Consider the following 16,350-nt stretch of genomic DNA (forward strand, 5'->3'; position numbering starts at 1 on the left):
ATGGAGCTTTGCAGTCATTTAAGTGAGAGTGAAACAGCTGTCAACAGTGATTCATTTGCACGTACACATTTTTAGGTTCTCCTAGGAGGAAAGGGAAGAGTAATGTCTGCTTGCTCTTTTGTTTTTGTCTGAGTCGGGCTCTTTTGGAAACTAGCCTGTTAGTCTACAGAACTGAGCACTGGTGACCCTTGGACCCTTGGTTTCAGTAACTTCAGACAAGCTCCTCCGATCTGCGTTCAGGAGTAGTTTTGGACCATTCTCCTTACAGAGCTGCTCCAGCCCAGGCTTGTTGTTGGCATGTCTGGTGTGAACATCTGCATCTCTGTTGGAGTAAGGTCTAGACTCTTGACTCCCAACAGGAGGATTTTCCTTGGCCGAGGTTGTTCTGTTGTAGATTCACTTTGGTATTTGCATTTGCCTCTGCATCAACATCTTGTGTTAATGTATTTTCTCCTCGATGATGCTGAGCTGTCCAGGCAGAGGTAGCAAATCCAGACATCATGATGTTCCCTCCATTGTACTTCACCATTGTAATGTTTGATGTTCGTCTGCTCTTCCACTCTTACTTTATACATAGTGCTGCATTTTCTTCTCAAACAACCCCCTCAGCTTCATCAGTGCACAACACATTTACACAGTCGCTTTGTGGAGAGTCAAGCTCCTATTTTACAAACTTTAGGTGCACTGATGGTTTTTAGAGAGGAGCAGCTTCCTCTGCTGTGTCCTGCTCCATGGCGTGTGTGGTTGACTCATGAACAGAGATGTCAAACCAGCTCTAAAGTGATTCCTTTAAACCTTTAGCTGTTACCCTGAGCTTCTTCTGTACTTCACTGATCATTCTGCTTTGTGCCTTTGGAGTCATCTTTGCTGGACAAACACTTCTAGTAATCTGTAATCTTTTCCAACTTAATTCAAGTCAACCAATCTTCGCCCTATCTCTTCTGAGATCTCTTTCCTATTTCTCAACAAAACAACAAACTCAAAATGTTTCAGTGTTTTTTTCCCATTGGTTAGAGTTGCTCTAACACACAACCTCAGTCTGCTTTCATTGACTGGACTCCAGGTTTTCTGACTCCCAACTCCACTGAGCTTTGGTTGATGTCATTGGCCCAAGCCATTCACAGACGTTGTCCAACAGGCACTGTGAATGTATCAATGATATATACAAGACAAGGACCAGAACAACACAGTGAGGTTTGGAAATAGATAAAATAGATAATGTGTATGTTTAAAATTGGAACTTAGATGAACATCTGATCACACTCAAAACTAATTTACATATACAGTAAACATGCAGGTTATTCCAAGGGTTCTCATACTTTATTTGCCACATTATATATTCTGCACCAGTGTGTGTATATATATTCGATGTGTCTTTGCCATACAGAAGTCTGTTTTATCACAATAACTGAACCATTTAGACATAAACTATTTGACAGTAAGTTCACCTGTGGATATTTTCAGTCTTTCACAGAGGTTTAAGACCAACTTATTCCAAACTCTGGCTCTGATTGGCTATAGAAAGTGTGGAATTATCAAGCCAACCACCAAACTATCTTTTTGAGTGTGTCCCTCATGGTTTGCTCCACACACTGTTGGCCCATGGTAGCAGCTGATGGAGCACGTTGAACTGGCCCTCCACATTTGCAAAGCAAAACGTTTAATGCAGGTTGCAGTTTTATTATTAAATGATGAGTCTTAGTTTGAGTCCATTATGTGACAAGATTGCTGAAATGTAATGTTCATGTTAGTAGCCCACAACAGAAGTAACACACACCAGACAACATTTTAAAACACTAAAGCATAGCCAAGAGTAGATTGTTTTTTAGTTTAGCCTTTTAATCCAGTTGAATGTGAACTGCGTGTTAAAAGACAACTGTACTGTCAACATGAAGAGATTGTCAGCTGTCAAAGATCTTTGTAAGTAAATGGTGTCCGTAATAATTAATTAAATAAATGCAGTTAAGTCGGAGGGAAGTTAGTTGCGTAAAAGAGCAGAGAGGTTTGTGGACTGCAGCTTTGTATAGTTCCCCACTGTTAATGGAAGTGTGAGTATAGATTTTTACTTGTACAAACCTGGCAAGTCAGTAAATCCTCCATCTGATCCTGCTGTCTCTTCAATGTGAGGGTAAAGACTTAAGGAACAACCCAGAAACATTTCAAGATTAATTTGCTGATTTGTGAATTTAACCAATGTTTGTTTAACTCCAAGATAAGTTTGTCTGTTATTGACTTACCAGTACTTAAGTAGAGAGCACTGACAGGTAGACACCATAGTCAGTACATATCAGCTCTTCAATGATCAGATTTAAGGGTGTTTATCAGACTTATTCATGTTGTTTTGAAGATTAAAAACTGGATACATTGTTAACAGGTGGTTTAAGTAAAAGAAATATTAACATTTTTATCATCCTCAAAAATCAAGCATCAGTTGGGATCTAGCTTGAAATAAGCGTGCAAATCTGAAAGTCCTCTGCTGCATCTTTGCACTTGTCCATTTTCTGCACTTGGATATGTGTAGTGTATTTTGTACAATATATATGGGCAATATAGAAAGCAATAATCAATTTATTTGATTGTGTTGTGATGGACGTTTGGTTTCTGTTCAATTATGGCGCAAAAGCTGATAAGCAGTAGGTGCGTTGTACCAAAGATGGAGGCAGAGAGCAGGATTAAAATGTTGGAGATTCCCTCTCTGATCATCTCTCTCTCTCTCTCTCTCTCTCCCTCCCTCTCCCTCTCTCTCTTCTCAGGTGTAAGCAGCTCAGGATGTCCGCCCACCTCCTCCTCCTCCTCCTCCTCCTCCTCCTCCTCCTCCACTGCCCAGGGCTTCTCCCTCGCTGAGCCAGCCATGACCAGCCAGCACACACATACACACCCCACCTTCAGCTCCATCCACTCCATGGCCGAGCAGCAGCAGGTAACACACACACACACACACACACACACACACACACACACACACACACAGCTTTGGCACAGGAACTGATGTGTTGTTCACCTGTTGTTGGTATAGATTTCTTATCTCATTAGAAAAGTAAAGTTTAACAACACCACATTACTGTGTAGCCAAAAGTGTAAATTTCGATAAGACCATATAGTTTAAATCTATAGTTACTGTAAACTCCGCTGCATCCTAACCCACATGTAGTAATTGAGCCAAGGTTGGTCCATGACAGTAAAGGCACACCCATTGTGACTTGATGAATTTTCATTGTTCATTGTTCTATGAAAAGTAAGTATGCTTGTACTAATGGCTTCTTCAGATCACTGGGCGAAAGATACATAAATAATACAATATACACTGTAAAAAGATAATCCTGATCCAGACCTTTTCCACAGTTAAGTATCTATAAACTAGGGGTGGTCATCGCAGGGTAACTCATGATACGATATGATTATAACGATGATATCGCGATACAGCGATTCTGCAATAATTTATATATTGCAGGACAATCATATAATGATACATCGTGATATCTAACTGAAGAATACAAAATGCCCCTAAAGATGTAAAGTGCAGTCTTATGTTAGTGTCTAATGCCTTAAACAAACAAACTGTAACTTGTCAATACCCACATGTTCCATCATTATAATGTAAAATATCCATAAACTGGCAAAAGTCCAAACTGTATATCAAAATAACTAAATATCTCATGAGTCAGGAGTAAGATATATTGCTGTATTGATATTTTGTCCCACCAATACAGCCTGAAGATCTGAGCAGCAAGACTGAGATCAAAAGTTGAATAAAGTTAGCATTTCATTTCTGTTTACTAGATTTGTGCTCGCTATCGTTTGAGGTATTCTATCCTCATTCATTTTTTTCTGTGGATATGAATTAGAAAATGCACGCATTATACAAATGCTTTGAAGTTAGAAGTCACAAGTGTTGTTGATTGCCATGGTAATCAGGGCCAACATCAGTATGCAAATGCCCCACCCACACCATGTCCCTCTACATGGAAATACTTATGGTGCTTTCAGGCAGTGAGCAGTCGCCTCAGGCAACGCCAGTGTTCTGTAGTTTGAATCGGCAGCAGCAAAGTGCACTATAGCTGCAGTGGCTCCAATCCATGTCCAGTCCTACCAGCCTTTACACCACAGACTGCTGCCATCCAATAGGTTATAGGCTCAAGGGCACCGTAGCAAGACAACTAGCTTTGCTAACGAGGTCCAGGTCCCATCTGTGCTGTTCTGAAATGCTTATGGCAGAGGTGTGTCTTTTCTATTAAGGAGTTCCACCTCTGCCTGGGAAAGCTGCTGTTGCATAGTTCAGGAGAAAAGCAACTCAGATCCAGGAAGAGTAAGGCTGCAGAGAACTTACAGAGCAACTTTTTATCCTCTCAAACATAATCCACAGGTCATGGGAATTTGTTTATCACATGTCATCCGTGGATTTGGAAAAGGTTCATAACTGGGTTTCCAGGTTGCTGTGGGAGGTGCAAGAACTGTTTTCAAGTTGTTTGGGTTGAGTCAAGAATAGCTTTTGACTCCAACAAGGTTGCTTCTTCTTACCTCTTTTTGTTTACCGCACACTGCCTGTGTACCACAAATACAAACAACACCTCAGCTCTTTGTATTTGTCCTGCATCCGTGCCTCTGCAGCCTAAACTCACCTCCTGAAAGAACGAAGCTGCGTCCTCACACCAGTGGAGCAGATTGAAGTAAATTTGATAAACACAGCTAAATTAGAGGAATTTCCGTGTTTGTGTATGCTCAGTTAAGTTGGCCATCAGCCGACAACACAAGCCAGCATCTTCACTTTGGCTATGGTCAGACTGGGAATTTAAATCAACCTCCACATCCTTTAGTGTAACCAAAAGATGGGCAGCACATGAATGACAGGCAGCAGATAACAATGAGGTACAGTGAAGACTGATACACATTGCACATGATTGATTAAAATAACCAAACAATTAAAAAAGGGACATTACACTAAAATACTTGTACTTGTTGTAAATATATAGTCAACAGCACATGATTTAACTTTCCTGGAAAAAATTTGATGTTACAGAAAAATGTTGCCTTAATAAAGAGATGGTGTTAGACAAATGTTATATCGTAATTTAAATAGACACCGCAGTAATAATGTCATGTGTTAAAAATAACCGTAAAGCAGTTACAACAACTAGTTGATTAATGGAGTAAGAATTTTCATTTGCATTCTTCATGAAAGGAGGTGGAATATTGATTACTAAATTAATATTAGCCCATGTTAAACAGTATGTATGTCTTTGGTATCTGATTTAAATGTTGAGAGGTATTTGTTTTTGTCTTTTACAATGTGGCACACACTCTGGTGCTAACGTTAGTTGGAATTGATTGTCATAAACAAATGTAAGTATTAATAAATCGTCACTAATGGAAATGTTGCTGTTCTCTGTAGGTGCTGTCTGATATGACCATACTCCAGCGGAGGATCCCCCCTAGTTTCAGAGACCCTGCCAGCGCCCCACTGAGGAAACTCTCTGTTGACCTCATCAAAACTTACAAGCACATCAATGAGGTAACACACACACACACCATTTTATGTGTTGTCATTTGTCTTTATTTGTTTGAATTACTTTTTCACCACCACCAGGGGGTTTATGGTTGGGGAACAACTGAACCAAACAGACCTGAAGGTGCTTTTCAACACAAAGTGTCCATGCTTCTGTCAGGGTTCTATGTAACTGTTATTGGCTGGGGGAGATCTTAGAAATGATGGTCCAAGAGGACCATGACTTTGGACACTTAAGTTGGTCCATTGAAGAAATTTTAGAAGAGAGTAATATCCGTGTAGCTCATGTCATAACCTTATCATACAACTAGTGTATTTAATATTTTATCAAGGTAATAAAGCATTGCATTTATTTGAAAGAATGTGTGATGTTCAAAAAATGCTCCAAACATCCTCATGGCGGCAGAGGTGTGTGTAAGGTGACCACTGAACCTGTGCATGAGTGGCCACTGGTGTGAACATAAGGAGACTCTGCTTTACACCAGGGACTAACAGCTGCAATGGCCACACGTGTGACAGTGAACGTGTCACAACATCTGTGAATGTCTGAAGGCTCAGCTGAGAGAGACTACAAAAACAAATGTTACACATTTTGATAAGGAATTTACATTTACAAATGTTCCAAAATATTACCATACTCTGTATTGAGAGAATGGAGTGCTAACCCGCACTACAATTAGAAGAACAAGTTAAGTAACTAATTAGACTTAATTGTATAAAGATGTTTTAGTTTTCTGTGCTGTGAACTTGTTCTGTGCTTTGATCCACAGGTGTACTATACTAAGAAGAAGCGGCGGGCCCAGCAGGTCCCCCCAGAGGACAGCAGCACCAAGAAGGAGAGAAAAGTCTACAACGATGGCTATGATGACGACAACTATGACTATATTGTGAAAAATGGAGAGAAGTGGCTGGACCGCTATGAGATAGACTCGCTGATCGGGAAGGGCTCCTTCGGACAGGTATGGACGACAAAGGAACAGGAACTGTTCACTTCATATATGAGCTTTGTTTCTGTCTGAGAGGGTCAGAGCTAGAGAAATACCCCCCCCCCCCGGAGATACAGGCAGCCCCTCAAATAACTTGTGTGCCCGTTTTTTCATCTGAATAATCAGAAATGTATGAATGGACTATCTTAATACGTTATTTACATTCCAAAGTCCAACAAGCATTCTGACACCAGACTAATTTCTTGTCACATGAAGAAAATGAAAAACTGCGAGTATATGTTTGTATCATGACGTGATGTAAACTGCTGTTGATGTCTGTCTACAGGTGGTGAAGGCCTATGACCACCATGAGCAGGAATGGGTTGCCATAAAGATCATTAAGAACAAAAAGGCATTTCTAAACCAGGCACAGATTGAACTGCGCCTGCTGGAGCTCATGAACAAGCATGACACTGAGATGAAATATTACATAGGTAAGATGAACAAGACTCCAACACACATTACAGTGAGGTGGGTGCAGGTGACCCTCTGGTTGCACTACACTGGTTGTCTGCATATACATGTGTTCACACTGGGGTTTGAATTAAATTTAAAGAAAATAAAATGTTTTGCTTTGTGCTCATACTACATGTATTGTAGTCCCACTCATTCTGGCAGCACATGAGCTGCAAGGCATGAAGCATCTGTGAAGTGTTATTAGATGTCTGTCACAGATGCACTTCTGTTTCTATAAATGTGTCAATCCACATGACTCTGACAGAGTATCACTGACAGTCACATCACACTATTATCATTCTTCAATAGACATTAGGAAACTGCAAACTGCCAGTCCAAAAATACATTGAAATTGTCGAGCTCAAAAATAAAGTTTGGAGTTAATTTCGATGGGGGTCCTCAATAAAAAGGGAGATGTATAATGGGTTGTCTACACAGGTGGTGTTAGGGCTCGCTCCTAACTAAACATGTCCTCAGTCCTTTTTCATGTGTTTTACACTGCACACGCTTCATGAGTCGGTCTTAAAGAGCTTCAAAAATAAAAGCCCAATACTGTGAGTGGCTCTGTGTGGACAGATCTACAATATGCAGTAAAATATGTCACCTATATTTATCACCATCACTCTGAGATTCATCACAGATTCATTATGGAAACAAAAACCTTGTCTGGAGAAAATGAAGACAACTCCCATCATGACTTCTGATATTTAACTCTGTGAAACTTGTTGTATAATACACAGCCTATGAAGTAAAAAAAGTGTCAAAGTTCAATCTTAGTGTTGAGACAGACATTTGTCCAAATAAGAATCGTAACTCAAGGTCCACTTACTGTTGATGACTAATGTCACAGTCTTCATCAGCGATGGAATTTGCTCTGTTGCCATGGAGACAATAGTTGTCATCAACATACTTCTTCACTCAATCAATGATAAGTGAGCTGAACTGTGCAACTGGACTGAACTTCATCCACTGATAAAGACTGAGAATTTGCTGAAAGCTCCAGAAGAAGCTAGCAAGGGTTTCTTTTGTTCTGAAAAAATAAAAGTAATGCAGCTCAAGTTGGCTTTAAAATGATTTTCTGTCAAACTTACACATACATGACCACACTAATATATTGGTTTGAGTCAGTAACGGCAAGTCTCGATTAATGACTTAACCAAGAACTCATTTAACAACTCTTTATTTCTTCCTTAATGTGAAATCTGATAAAATGTGACTTGCTGTGCATCCAAAAGCCGGAAGATTGATAGAGATCATTTTAATGTTGATGTCCAGTTCTCTCCGTCAGTGTTTATGTTAACCTTCCTTCTTTTTTCCCATCTGTCTGTGTCTGTCTGTCATCTTGTCCCTGTGTGTGCGTGTGCCTGTGTGTGTGTGTGTTTGTGTGTGTGTGTGCGTGCGTGTGCAGTCCACCTGAAGCGTCACTTTATGTTTAGGAACCATCTCTGTTTGGTGTTTGAGCTGCTGAGCTACAACCTGTACGATCTGCTGAGGAACACCAACTTCAGAGGAGTCTCCCTCAACCTCACCAGGAAATTTGCACAGCAGCTCTGTACAGGTGGGAGCATGGAAACACCGACATGAGGCTCATGGTGTTTTTTTTTTTAGTTTGTTGTTGAGTTCTGCCCCCAAGTGGCAAAAAGAAAAATTACAGTTTTAATACATAATCACAACAGCACAGGAAAATATTGTAGGTCAGATGCCATTCAGTAAGACAGAGGAAAAATATTTGTAATTAATTATACAGTGGGATCTGAGAGCACTTTCTCATTCACTTTAATGGCAAAATGATGTCAGAGATTTGAACCTCACTATATCAGTATGATGAAAGAAGATTGACAGTTACCTGTTCCCATTCCATGTGGGTTTTCATTACTTATGTCAATAAATTAAGGTTTATTGCAGCTACAATTCAAAATATTGTATTCATATATATATATACTGTATGTATATATATATATATATATATATATATATCATATCAAAAGAGGTCAGGTTATAAGTATTGTTTACACCCACTGATACAATAAGTTGTTTCCAGTCGCATTAAACAGTGTAAACACGGTGGTCCTAATGAGGAAAATAAGAGAAATGTCTGTTTTTGGGTGCAGCATTATTATTCCTGGCCACTCCGGAGCTGTCAATCATTCACTGCGACCTGAAACCGGAGAACATCCTGCTGTGTAACCCCAAGAGATCTGCCATCAAGATAGTCGACTTTGGATCCTCCTGCCAGCTCGGACAGAGGGTGAATTCACGCACATACACATACGCACACCTTCCTATGACTGTCAAATACTATTTAACATTTCGTCATTGTGGTTTTGATGCTAGGTGAATAAATGTACGATATCATGCACATTTCGTAGTTACAGTACAGTTCTAGTTGCAACAAGTAGGAGGAAATAAGTTGGAGGTGAATTGATCTGAATCTACTGGATGTTACCTCTTCTTTAGTCGATTAACAGAAAATGAGTCGGCAACTATTCAGAACATGAATCAAATTGTGCAATAATTGTTAAGCAAAAACACTAAACATTTGCTCACATCAGGATCTGATGCTTTTCGTTGTTGTACATTATAGTGAAGTGAATTCATTTGAGTTTAAACTTTAAATAAGAAAAAACAACACACCCTGATATTTTGGGCCATGGGAGACATGGCAGGTATTTTTTACATGTATCTGCTATCTTATAGACAAAACAAATAAACGATTAACTGACAGTGTGCAGATGAACAGATAAGTTAGTGCTTTGTCCCTAATCTCCTGCCCCTCCTCTCTCGCCCTGCTCCTAGATCTATCAGTACATCCAGAGCAGGTTCTACCGCTCTCCTGAGGTTCTGTTGGGAATGCCGTATGACCTGGCCATCGACATGTGGTCTCTGGGATGCATCCTGGTGGAGATGCACACAGGAGAGCCTCTCTTCAGTGGCTCCAATGAGGTAAAAGTAACATTGCTATAAAGCATGAGTCAGGCTGGAGATGACTCAGTATTATCCATGTTAACATGTGATTCAACATGTTCTCAGGCTGTAGTTTGCTTGTACAGGAAGTGAAGAAGTGGGTTATGTGTTTTCCCATTAGCAACTGTTATATATATTATATTTAAACAATACAGATTATTTTCCTTGTTGGTTTAGATTGTTTCCCAAGACTTAATAATTTGTGAATATGTATTCAGGATGCTGAATATGTGTGTTGCAGTATGTCACCACCATAATCCACATGTTCTGAATGTACACAATACAAATACTAATTGTGTCTGTTTGTGTGCGTGTAGGTTGACCAGATGAATAAGATTGTGGAGGTTCTGGGGGTCCCACCCAGCCACATGCTAGATGCAGCTCCTAAAGCCAGGAAGTATTTTGACAAGCTCTCAGATGGTCTGTGGACAGTGAAGAAGAACAAGGACATCAAGAAGGTATTGGATTTCAGTCCCGTTTCCATTTTTCGTTTTTTACGTAATTGTAAACAGCCGACCGAACAGTTACACTTTTAAAATGCAGAAACACTGGTGGTGTGCATGAGCATGCCTGAAGTAGTTGTGGACTTAGTGTCTGCTCCAGCTGAATAGGGCTGCAATGCCAAGTCCAAGTGAGAGTGAAAAGTTCTTGTGAAAGCACTCAAATGTTACTAAAGACTTTAAATCCCAGATGTAAATACTTTATTAGAGCCACCTCTACAAGATGTAGATCATAGTTTTCAGTGGGAACTGTTTTCTCCTGAAGGAAATCAATGACTCGTCAAACAGTATAGATGGCTGTGCAGGAAATGTTGAAGTGCACTTGTGTGTGTTTTAGAGCAGCAAGTCCTGCACCACTTGTCTATTCTGTTTGATTTAATGGAGGATCCTGAGTTCATGTTTGACTGTACTGAAATATTTGTGTGTTTTCCAGGAGTATAAGCCCCCAGCCACGCGGCGTCTCCATGAGATTTTGGGTGTGGAGACTGGGGGCCCAGGAGGCAGAAGGGCAGGGGAGCCAGGACACGCCCCCTGTGACTACCTGAAGTTTAAAGGTAAACCAGCGGTAGTGTGGAGGACACTGGATTAGATGACCAAAAATTATTAGAGCATATTTATATTTTCCAGATGTTTTAATGTTGATTAGTCAATACAGCCAACATGTCACTTATACATTCCAATACAAATGACAATGAAAGGAATATCTGGACTTAAACATCCATGCACATGACAGACATTTAAAAGAACTTGCTGTTGGCAGGCTGCGTTACAGCCATCAACCTCTTTTCTATTTGCAGTGGGGACAAAAAGATCATTTCCAAAAGTGAAGAATTAAAAGTAGAAGTAAAAAGAGTTCATGTATTTTACAACCAAATGCAGTTGCCCTTGATTCAACCTCTCTTTGCTAAACATGACCTGGAAGACGGAGAATCTCCTCACACAACAGAGAGTAGTAAAAATTCAAAAATGGAAGTTGGGGAGGAACTGCCTGTAGTATAATTTATTTTGGTGAATTCAACTACATTCACACACAGTCACTTAAGAGGTGTCGTGAGTCACGTTTACATGGACATCCAAATAATAACCCTATTAAAGTTTACACACTATTTTGTTACAACAGCATACATTATCCACTGCTTGACGACGCATGTCCTGGTTTTGAGTGTTAAGAAGTAGGATAATAACGTTGATGTGAGTCATAATCTGTAATTTGTAAATAGGTATATGAATAGATTATTCTATTAGCAACTCATGTTGACATCATAATAAAATTAATGTCTTATTCAGAATAAGGTCAATAGTCGCAAGCTTGCTGTCCATGTAAATGAATAAGAGTGTAAACGGACAGGGAAGGTTACACCTCATCTAGAAAGTGAGTGTCCAGTAATTTGAACTGTTGCAGTATGAGTGTTAGCAGGAGCTTAGCAAGTTGACTTATACTATGTTCACGCAGAAGCACACGTCTCCTCAAGAAGCTGCACATGTCCACGTTTGAATGAAATTTCTAGCTCAGTGTTTGTGTTGAAACTACTAACAACAACTGTCCACTTTATCCGGGAGAGTCAAAACAGTCCACATGGATTATTGTTTGTGCACCAATGCAAGAAATGTTTGGCTAACATGGGGGTGGTGGTCAGTAGGTGAGGCAGCAATCCAGCTCCCTCCTGTTTCCTTGTAGCTACTACAAAATATTATCCTCATCGTGGTCATGTTTTGTCCTCTTCCAGACCTGATCCTGCGTATGTTGGACTACGACCCTAAAAGCCGTATCACGCCATTCTACGCCCTGCAGCACAATTTCTTCAAGAAGACGACAGATGAAGGAACCAACACCAGTTCATCTACATCCACCTCTCCTGCCATGGACCACTCCCATTCAACCTCCACTACTAGCTCTGTTTCTAGCTCTGGTAAAATACACACCACCTGCTCCACACACTCTTGAATCCTCCCTCTGCAGTTTCTCACCCGGCTATCCTTTATCTCAGTTGTCCTACTCAGTAGAGAAGATAAATCTTGGTAAAGAACGAGTTGTCCTGGATTTTAGTATTATTAATTAACCCGCTAAGGAGCAAGAAAGGAGTTGGGCTCTTTAAGTGTCCTGGGTGCTATGAAAAGGGAAAATGGAGGGAAATAGGTCTCCTCCAACTGTGTTAGTCCAGTGAAGTAGCTGAGAAGGGAAGAGACACGCAGATACCCAGCTGCTGCCTGCTGACCACTGAAAACCGGTGCCTCAGAATGAGAGGATTCCCTTTACCTCAAGGAGGGAGTCAGCTTACTTGTTGCTGTAGAAGACTACAAACAGCCAGTCTACACCTGAATGGACTGAACCCTTGTGCAGTTCATTCGTGGTGTTATGGTGTCCAGCCCCAGGATCCTGTGATTCTAGACAAATGCCATGTGGGTGAACTGAAAAGGTTTCCTTCATCATGTTTTGAAGTAAGATGACTTGTTTTATAAACAGATCTTAGTGTGACACCAGCGGGGAAGAGTAAAGCTGCAGTGAAGTGCTGCTGGACTTCACTTAAGCTGTGTCTCAATTCAGGGGCTGCATCCTTCAGAGGACGTGGTCCACATGGCCCATGAAGACCGCCTCCTTCGTGGGCCGTTTAGACCGTGAAGGCCGAACCATAATGAGACAGTCTGGTTTATAGAGGCCTTCAATAATCAGCATCCCCAGCTCGTTCCGCCGTTGAAGTTGAACACGATGATACATACATACAAGGTTCATCACTGAAGGGCAATGAATTCTGGGATAGGTTGGGCCAGGAAGGGTCCACCTGTTCGAGCCTTCGTTTCTCAGAGGTGGAAATATGCATTTGTCGGCTGCATTTAGAGGAGCCTTTCAAATGGGACAGTCTAGTTCTAATCTAGTTGCGCCACTGTGACACAATCTGCCTTGAATGCCGCCACCTCCGAAGGATGCACCGGCTGAATTGAGGGACAGCTTTTGACATCAGTAACAGGAACACACATCAGTCAGACTATTCTACTGCCAGTTCTGTTTGTAATAAGTCAGTTTAAGTCAGAATAGGGCAGTACTGCAGTTGCAAAGATTTTTTACCTTTGGTCCAGACAAAGTGAAACAAGAAGCAGGTATGACAACCCTCTCGAGAGGAATCCTAATAAAAGCATCTGTGATTTATCCACACACGTAACCATGTTTCAAAGAGTGTTTAAAAGTCACATCAGATGATTTCATGAATTTCTGTCAGAGCTGCCAAGTAGGAGTTTAATGTTGCTCTCTTTTATCGACAGGTGGCTCCAGTGGTTCTTCCAATGACAACCGCAACTACCGCTACAGTAACCGCTACTACAACTCTGCTGTTACACATTCAGACTATGAGATGACCAGCCCTCAGGTATAAGCAGCACTGCATCACTGTTTAACACAACACCTCTTCAAGTGTCATCTTACATCCCAATCCCATTCCACCAACTTGACCTGTGATTTGGACCTGCTCATGAAGCTTCTTTAAGTTCCTCTGTCAGAGCAGGACCGGGAACAAAACTGGACTCTAAATGTGTCTCATCTCTGTGTTTTTGTCTCGACTCTCCCCCACCAGGCTCCCTCCCAGCAGCAGATGAGGATGTGGCCAGGCAGTGATGGTGGAGGTGGGGGTCAGGACCCAGCATACACCCAGTTGCTGCTCCACAAGCCGGCTGCCTCCCAGCAACACCAGCGCCACTTCCTGGATGCGCCCCACCATCCCCACCCAACTTACTCCCACCACGGAAACGGTGGGCGTGGCCTGCGGCAGGGCGGACAGACGGGCATCGGAGGAGGGGGGGGCCAGCAGGGATCCTCGCCCCAGATGAGTGACAGCATGGATGTGGGCGTGTCCCTAGGGCTGCACCACCTGGGGGCGGTGTCTTCCATGGAGGCCTCTCAATTTGGCTCTGCCTCCCTGCCCCTCGCTCTGCCAATTGGACTGTCTGCCTTCCGGACTCGGACGGCCCCCACCGCCCCAGGGCCACAAGCCCCAACCCCTGAGGACTACTACCCTGCCTCCAACAACAATAACCCCGCTGCGGGGGGCAGAGGGAGGCCGGACTCAGACGAGGGGCCAGCCAATTCTTGATAAAACCTGAACCATGCCCTAAAGCCATACAATTTTAACTACAACTACTACAACTACACACATACAGCCAGAGTTCAGAGACAAAGAGGTGAACTTTGTGCTGAAGGAGACAGTTTGTACTGCATGAGAGGAGGAGGAGGAAGGAGGAGGAGGATGCTGGGAAAACTCTCCTTTTATCCTGTTTTAGTTTGTTGTCTTTTGTTGCAACTGTAATTGGAAAGGAATGATTGTGACAAGTTTGTTTTTATTAATATTATTATTGTTGTTTAATATTTGATTTTTCTCGGGTTTGAGGAGTTGTGTGTTCTACTTGGTTGTTGTTTAAGCCTGGAGAGGAGGAGGAGGATGAAGAGGAAAGAGAGAGGAGCCATGCTTTTCCATTTTACTCCACATGGTGGCTGTAAAGTGGACAGAGAGCACATGTTCATGTTCAAACCGGTTAGTTATGACATAATTATATTTGCAGCTCTTAGAGACGAGCAGTCTTAACACACACAGACAAACACACACATGTATACAGTGTGTATATATATATATGTATTATGTACGTATACACACACTGCTGCATCAAGAAGACAGAAGCTGGTTTCAAAGGTAGAAAACACCAACATATGTGTGATTCAGGACTCATGGATTCTCTCTCGTGTCTGTGTTAAACTCACTTTTTCTTTGAGTTTGTGTCCTCCCTCTGTCGCTCCCAGCCTGGTTGTCACAGAGTACGGAGAGAGGGAGGGAGGTGGAGGGAGGAGAAGGTGACGGGACACTGATGCCGTGCTGGTGCTCATAGGGATCTCCTTCTCCTCCTCATCCTCCTCTTCTCCCCGCTCTCTTCTTCATCTCCTCCTCCTCCTGTTGTGTTTCTCCTCCAGACAGCTCCTCCTCTCTGTGCTGCTAATCACCATGACAACTGGTCCGGATTGCTGCTAAAGATCCAACACAGATCAATTAAAGAAATAAAAAGAAATAGAAACAGAAATAAAAAAAAAAACTTTTTAACCCTTCTGCTTAAGAGAAAAGGATAAAGTAAGAACCACTGCATCTCAATGTATTTATTACTATTTAACAAGAAAAAACAAACTGAAAGTAACCCTTTTTTCTGCTCTTCTTTGTTTGGTTGCCTTCTTTCTGCAGGTGAGCTCTGATTGGCTATTGTAACAGTGACAGTAACTGGTGACATGGGAATGCCACCGGTTGTGGGGGCTGGGTGGAGGGGAGGGGTTGGGGCAAAATAAAGTTGGATATATAATAAGAATAAAGAGTATACTTTTGCACACCAAAGTCAAACAAACATCAGATCTCCGCTTTTCTTCCTACTAATATGACCTTGTGTGTGGTCAGGATGAAGCTCTGATGCTTGGCCTCTCTCCACCCACGCTAAGCCATGGACACCTCATGTGTTCGTTATTAGATAAAAGAATGAAATACACACGTTATATGTCACACAACCAATGGTAGACAGCCAATCAAAAGCTAGTGTTTGACCAAGACAGATGAACAAAGGTTTGGAGAAAAAAAACACTGAAAGAAATTGGAAAACAATGAAAAGCAGGAAATGACATAACATAGTAATGACTTTTTTTTTTTTTATTATTCATATGACTGTTTTCCCTCATTTGGTCTTATTTACAACTGAAAACTTTTGGACTTGCTCAAATACAACAGCTGTCTAAGATTTTTATGTTAATTAAAAACGAAGTGGTAGTGGTCACACTTTTAAATCAATGGTTCTTTAATCTCAGATTTCTGTATGACAGCATGTTCAGTTCAGTGAGAAACAGCAGCATCACATTCACCTTCAGAATAAAAAGACAGATTCATCTTTACAGCTACAAGACTCCAGCAGCATAGCTCATCTTGCT

General features: G+C 41.5%; 1 protein-coding gene across 2 annotated transcripts in view; it reads left to right on the forward strand.

Moving 5' to 3' along the window:
- dyrk1b (dual-specificity tyrosine-(Y)-phosphorylation regulated kinase 1B) overlaps positions 1-15,779 on the forward strand; it is a 54,252-nt gene extending 38,473 nt beyond the window's left edge. For both annotated transcript variants that reach the window (XM_034611334.1, XM_034611333.1), the window contains exons 2-13: positions 2,754-2,920; positions 5,390-5,509; positions 6,274-6,462; positions 6,776-6,923; positions 8,354-8,503; positions 9,057-9,193; positions 9,742-9,888; positions 10,227-10,367; positions 10,843-10,963; positions 12,137-12,319; positions 13,668-13,771; positions 13,976-15,779. In XM_034611334.1, the coding sequence (XP_034467225.1) occupies positions 2,852-2,920; positions 5,390-5,509; positions 6,274-6,462; positions 6,776-6,923; positions 8,354-8,503; positions 9,057-9,193; positions 9,742-9,888; positions 10,227-10,367; positions 10,843-10,963; positions 12,137-12,319; positions 13,668-13,771; positions 13,976-14,491 (2,025 nt within the window). In that variant the 5' untranslated portion in view covers positions 2,754-2,851 and the 3' untranslated portion in view covers positions 14,492-15,779. The remainder of the gene's footprint in view (positions 1-2,753; positions 2,921-5,389; positions 5,510-6,273; positions 6,463-6,775; positions 6,924-8,353; positions 8,504-9,056; positions 9,194-9,741; positions 9,889-10,226; positions 10,368-10,842; positions 10,964-12,136; positions 12,320-13,667; positions 13,772-13,975) is intronic.
- The last annotated feature ends 571 nt before the right edge of the window (positions 15,780-16,350 follow it).

This window comes from Hippoglossus hippoglossus, chromosome 16, assembly GCF_009819705.1.
Source record: "Hippoglossus hippoglossus isolate fHipHip1 chromosome 16, fHipHip1.pri, whole genome shotgun sequence".
Taxonomy (NCBI): domain Eukaryota; kingdom Metazoa; phylum Chordata; class Actinopteri; order Pleuronectiformes; family Pleuronectidae; genus Hippoglossus; species Hippoglossus hippoglossus.